Source organism: Eucyclogobius newberryi, unplaced genomic scaffold, assembly GCF_026437365.1.
Source record: "Eucyclogobius newberryi isolate DKJ021-1_F unplaced genomic scaffold, fEucNew1.0.hap1 SCAF_1, whole genome shotgun sequence".
NCBI classification, from domain to species: domain Eukaryota; kingdom Metazoa; phylum Chordata; class Actinopteri; order Gobiiformes; family Gobiidae; genus Eucyclogobius; species Eucyclogobius newberryi.
In genome coordinates, this window is record NW_027315723.1 from 29682754 (window position 1) to 29689614 (window position 6861).

The 6861-nt window shown below is 40.0% G+C and overlaps 1 protein-coding gene across 1 annotated transcript in view; it reads right to left on the minus strand.

Annotated features, from left to right (window-relative positions):
• Positions 1 to 6861, minus strand: part of utrn (utrophin) — a 182737-nt gene that overhangs the window by 127250 nt on the left and 48626 nt on the right. The window contains exons 52-54 of the mRNA XM_072442911.1: positions 6215 to 6420; positions 5475 to 5629; positions 4884 to 5073 (exon numbers count right to left, since the gene is read on the minus strand). Of these exons, the coding sequence (XP_072299012.1) occupies positions 4884 to 5073; positions 5475 to 5629; positions 6215 to 6420 (551 nt within the window). The remainder of the gene's footprint in view (positions 1 to 4883; positions 5074 to 5474; positions 5630 to 6214; positions 6421 to 6861) is intronic.

Consider the following 6861-nt stretch of genomic DNA (forward strand, 5'->3'; position numbering starts at 1 on the left):
TTATGATTGATCAATATGAATATCACCCATATCGCTCAGGCAAACCAACAATCACAAAATGTCTGAAGGGGTAAAAGGTTCTCACAGAAGAATAGACAAACATAATCATTCCTGAATAACTGCATGCAAGTCTGACTCAAAATTAAATCAATTCCTGGATCTAAACAGAGATTTGCCCCCACACAGTTACGTTTTGACATTTTTCATAACCTATCTAAATACAGACATCTCTGATTATAAAGATTATTTGTTTACTCCTACACAGCAAAAATCAAAGTGTCTTCAAAAACTCCCAGTATAAGTAAATACAAACTGATTCGCCACAGGGTGCACAGTGGGAGACACTTCCAGCCGTTCACAAAAAGTGCAAATACGTAAGTGCCAGACAGACGTGTATATCTACTGCCAATTCTCCTCCACTCAACAGCACCGAGCCAAACATTTCTTGCCCATCACAAACATAAATACATCGACGTAGCCAAAGACTGCATGTATAATTATGTTAACAAAATGAAAAGAAGAAAGAAGAAATCAAAACAAAATAGGAAATGATCATAAAGCAAGTTGAAGTGTTTTTTACTGATTCCTTATGTAAACAAGAAACAGTAAAAATCTCAAATTTTTTTCCATACGATTTATTACCGGATCTTTAAAAAGTTGAGAACAAACTTGACCACAAACTCCATAACGAACTAGGTATAATGACTACGTCTGCGCAAAGTTGTGTCCGAGTCCTCCCAAGTCAAACCACAGAAACAAACTACAACTGCAAACAAGTGAAAGTATCCAGATGCGGGCACGGCACGGCTCCTCTGGCCGAGTGGACGTACCTTGCAGAGTTTCTGGTAGCGCGGGGAGGAGATGGCCATCCTCTGGAGCCTGTGAAGAAACACCACCACTTTCTGCAGGGACGTCCGGACCACAGCCATCATTTTAAGACTGCTCCACGTCTGCAGCAGCCGGCTCCGCGTCCGCATGCTAGCACTGCCTGGCCACGCTCCTCATATTGTTCCCTCTCCCTCTCTCTTACCCCCCAAGCCCGCTGACGAGACCCGAGCTGACGTGAGCCGCGTGCGCACACACACACACACACACACAGACACACACGCAAATCAAAAGCTCTTCCGCTCCGGCATGTCTCGCGTTTCGTCACACACACAGCCAACGGAGAAGATAAAGACACAGACGCTCCGGACCACCTGAGGGGCAAATCGCGTCGGAGGGCAACCCTGTGTAAAAGGAGGAGCGGGTGGCAAGGAAACTGCAAAAGCGCAAAGAGTTTAGTGGCAAGAAGTGGAGAGAAACGGCATGAGTTACTCCAGACGAGAAGTGGCTCCGCGCTGGACTTTTGAGTGCCAAATAGGAGTGAAAGAAGGAGAGAGAGAAAGAGAGAGAGACAGAGAGAGAGGAGGAATAGAGGGAAGGAAGGAGCCACACATCAGCGAGGGAAGCGAAGGCGAGCGGACGGAGAGATGGTCGGAGCACACAATGGGAGCGCGCAGAGATGAGAGGGAGGAGTCAGGCAACATGTTTACTCTATTTAGATTCAGCTGTTCCTTTGTGTATCATTTATTCTGGTGGAAGATTAAACACAAGACGTGTTCAAGTCTTTTTGTTTATGTGATTTAAAAGGTGCACTGTGCATGTTTTATGGTGGAGCGTCTGCCACCTGCTTGTCTCATTAAAATGTAGCTGGAATGTGCCACAGTATAATATAAACTGATTTTTCATTAATGTAGTTACATTTTATGCCATTTTGGGAAAGATTCAAGGCATAACAACAACATTTCTAAGGTGAAAAGAGTTTGGATTCATAGGGTCCCTTTAACTTTATTATACAATGTCTACTGATAATATCTTGCACTAAATGTCCTTCCTTTCACAACGTTTTCATTTATCCAACCTTGGGACCAGCACAAACAGTTCACTTGTGCTGCCTTTAACATGCAAGATATTTTTCTTCTACTTATTGATGCGATATCTAAAAATATCCCACTTTCTTCCACATTGCGTACATCCAGTGTATGAACAAGGCCATTGGTACTAGTGAGAGAGCCAATATGCAAATGTGGTCCGAATATGCAATACTATGCGGTCTGCTTGGAGAAGTATGTCTGCTTGGAGGCGAAAGAATCCAGAATTTATAGTGAATACATTTTCAGCTCCAGTACGTGGTACTTTGCAATTCTGTCGGAGTAAGAGAATGTACCAGCAAATGAACTCAAGTGATACCGCGACTATAGACTCTTTCTATGTGATCAGAGTGCTCCATGCGGAATTTAGCAGATTAATAGGACATTTCAAGTGTGTTCTTGAAAATGTCAGAAGAATAATGATTCAAAACAGAGGTAGGTAGAAAAGCAAGCGGTAAAAACAGTCACAAGGTCAAGAAGAGATAAAGCCTTTCAAGCCACATTTATCAGTGGGAAAAAAACACGCTCGCGGAGATGAAAGATCCACATAATGCCAACACAAATAGAATAGACCCCTAAATGTGTTAGCCGATATTTCTTTTTAAAGGTTTTTTACGTCAAAATGAACACAGAGCAGTGTACTACTCACAACAAGGGGATATTGATTCAGTCATTCATCCTTTTTTAAGTGAGCGGCCACAGCGAGCTGGGGACAACTTAGCAATTACGTGTTCTAGGTGAGGTACACAACGGTACACGATACATCGAGAAATATACAATACCGACAACACAACCAGGTGAGACAGTTTCAGTAAATTACAGATATGCTAAAAATATCCATGGAGCAAGGGAATGAAAGCAACAGAGAAGGTTTGACTGAATATCGATGTATCAAGTTTGTTACACCAAGAATGAAACCTGTTAAGGTGCATTTTATTGTCCTCTGCATTTGACCCATCCTGCAATGCTCTGGGATCATCTCATAGGCAGATGCACTCACTATTCTGCTACTGTACACCTGTTATAATGAAGTACATCAAGCAAAAACTCTAAAGGAGTTCTTTTTTTCCTGTCAAACAACAAGGTAACAAATATGAGTCCAATGATTGTGCACCAACTTGACCAAAGGTAAACACAGGAAATTTGTGTAACGGTTTTATTTTATTGTTTTTTTTTTTAATTATCTTCTTATAATATTATCATTATTTTAATTATTATTATTTTAATTATCATCATCATCATCATCATCATCATCATCATCATCATCATCATCATCATCATCATCATCATCATCATCATCATCATCATCATCATCATCATCATCATTATTATTATTATTATTATTATTATATAAGCATAGAAGAATGAGTGTGTGTGTATGTATACGTGAATATAGATCTGTGCAAACATGTGGCTATATGTGATCAACCACGGGAAAAAAAGCCACAAGTTGGCCCATATTTTTTTTTCTTCTCCATTTCTTTATATATGTTAGTTTGTGTTATGTAAGTTTTGCTACTGTGTGTTTAAAAAATAATAGTTCACAAACTAGACTTAACATATTAAAAATTACTTTATCTTGATATTGATTGCTATAAAACATACATAAATTATTTGGACAAAGTTATAATTTGTAAATATTGTGATGTAAAAAGGCGCCACTTCACCATCCACACATATGTTCAGCACCCAAAAAGAATCCAACGATATTATCACGGCTTAGGGGTCATTTTGCATTCAGTCTACAACGATTTGGACTAATGTGCCTCATTTGTATTTGTCGTCACTTTGTCTGAAAGAATAAAGCGGGCAGTGGCTATAACCGGCGGCCAAAAGCTGTGATTAAAGTAAGTTGACACGCGACGGTTCCAGAGCAGCCATTTTGAGTTAGTGACGGCGTCGAGTGGATTTCCTCTGTCACAGCAGTCGTCCTCTAACAGCCATGAAGTCCTGTTTCATTAACTCATTTTATGAACATGGACCATTTATTACCTGGAGTTTTAATCCACAACTACGGCCCCAACTGTACCTACTCCAAGTCACAAATAGAATATCTTTTTTTTCTACTACTACTGCATGGATTGAAGTAGCTTTAATACGATGTTTACTTAACACAGTATGCTATATTGTCTCACTTTAAATGGCAAAAAAATTATCATACATGATTCTAGTTGTTTTAAGTGGACTGATATAGCATATATTGAATGCATGCCAATTTATTAGCAGTCCAGTTTAATTTCCTCTCTAGTTTTGCATACTTCCTGTCTGTGAGTGACATGGTTGTGCGCTTCTTGCTAGAGCCCCAATTTATCTACACTTGGAACCACTTGTTTCTGACGCTCTAAAGATTTGTCATGACGAACCACTTCACTAATGGGAGGCAATTTTAATGCCACAAATATTCCTGGAAATGTGGCACTGAAAAGAGTGGGGGGGAAATTGACTGTAAGTACTGTGTCTGACAAGGGACAGTTAGTGTCCAATTGGTTCAAGGACAGGCTGGAGAAATGTTCAATGTCTTCACAGAACGCATTCAAACAGAGTAAAGACAATAACATTCAAATAAAACACAAAATGGTAGCTCATTTCTAACCGCATCAAAACAGCAGCGGGAACAATTCATGACCAAAAAAGGAACTCAATCACATTGACGCAGATTCGTTTTCAATATTGAGAAAGCTAATTTCAACTTTTTCACTTTGATGTGCATTATCCACAAATAAAATGCAAAGGGAGTGTGCACTTTATGTTTTGTTTTTCTGGAAAAGTGCTTATATGTATTGCATGTAATCAACTTCTACCAGCATAATCGTCAAGCATCACAGCGCACAGTGGGTAATGTCCTGACCAAAGGTGCACTGTATGCAGCCAGGTAAACTTCATTTTATGACCCAGCTGTTCTACTTAATGATGTGTACAATCCCCAAATGAAACTGAGGTTGCACGCTAAAGTAGACTCTGGACCCTTACCTCCATTTGTCTGCGGAGCTCCTTCACGTGGGCCGATTCCTGGGACACGTCCTCTCTTTGTGAAGCGTCTGCCAACACATTCACTGTGGTTTCAGCCTCGTGGAGCCATTTTAGGAAGAACTCCAGCTCTCTGAGGGAAGTCTGCAGGCCTTTGATATCGCTGTCCATCTGAGTCTGACGCTCGTTCGCGCTGAAATTGAAAGAAAGATCATGTACAAAAAGACGTGTTTTTGTTTCAGCCATTGTTCATAAACAAACTCTACATTTTTTTTTGGAGATATCGAACATCTTAAGTGGTCGACAGTCTTCATTACTCTCTCTTCTCTTGTCTCTTCGTAAGTTATCTATGTCTTGGTTTGGTCCTGGTTTGGCCCCAGTTATGTTGCGATGTAGACTTGGTTTAGTTTCATACTGACTCTCCCTTTAGATTGGTTTGGTTTTGATGTGTGAAAGTGTGCACACGTCAGTGTTCAGTTTACCCTTTCTGAACCCTTTTGTTTGTGTGATTTTTATATTGTTGTGCAGCGCAAGGGTTTGAATACATTTCATCCCATTCTATATTGTGATCTTGTGAAGTCAGTGAGTGTGCACCTGTTGTTGATGCTTTCCCACGCTGCATTGTGCTTGTCTGTGACCTCCTTAATCCTCCGGGTGTCATCCAAAGAATACTCCTGAAGAAGACGGTTTGACAGCTCATTGAAGGCTGCCACAATCGGCTGGCCTCGCCCCAAATCCTGGAGGAAAGCCTGGAAAACAACAAAAGCATGTGAGCGTGTTCTGCAAATCAAAGGGAAAACCACACGGCACACTTTAGTTACATTATTTTCTTTGCCTTGTATGGATTTATATGTGTTTATCATGTTACAACTATTCCTAATGTTACAGTAATTTCATCACACATGGGTAAATCGCATATTTTTGGTTGAGAACATAAGTATTGCTTAATCTCAACATAAAATAGATCAACTCATTAGATAGATGGTAGAATACTTATCATAAGGTCCATAGAAGCTTTTGGCTCTGGTTTAGATTGAGCACAGTTTCCCTCTAGTGCTCAACTGATGTACTGCACCATGACTCATTTATGACCCAGGCCTTTGCTTCGTCATCCTACTGTATTAAAATGATGGATGACGGATCTATAAGTATTATTAGGTTCAAAGTGGTTGTGTCCTTGTAATTTATTCATTCTTGCACAGGCTTCAAACGTACAAAGGACCTCTAATAGTCATACAATAAAGTTTTAGTTTAATATTGTTGTCTAGTCTCAAGCTGAGGTCATTTTTAAAGAAGGTGAACCCTGTGGACAGAGAGTTAAGATAAAATCTAACCTTATTATCAGAGATTTGTTGGGTCAAAGGGTCTCTAGACTGCTGCAGTAGGTTGTGGAAACGTCCTTCGTTGTGTCCAATCAGGGCTGTGACTTCTTTTCTTTGCCCCTCCCACTCGTTACTGTGACCAATCATGTTGTCCAGCTGCTGTAGCCGAGCTTCAACCCCATGCTGAGTGTTATCCCACTGGCTGCGGACTTTCTCCACTGCAAAAACATTTATGGGCCGTTATGCATAAAGCATTGGATTATTTATTTTTTTATGCAGTTGAAATGAGGTGGATACATTTAAATTTAAAGGAGACGTACGTTTTTTCCCCAAACTATTTAGTATGGAACTAAGTAGATCATAATTTTACATTTTGGTTTTGTAGACCGCAATATAAGATCTAAAACGGCTTAGAAATAGAAAAAGGTTCATTGACTTCTTGTTCAAAACCGCAGAAATGATAAGCCCCGCCTCTTCATCGTGACATTTCACAAGCATTGGATTGTCATTTGCATGGTTTTATTTTGAAAAGTGGCTACGTGACATTTTAGAACCATACGTGTGTCACTGAGTCTTCATTTTTAAAGTATTTTAAAGTAAAACAGGGATGTGGGCGGGGATAGGGGGTCAGTGAAAACAAACATTTTCTAAGCACTTGA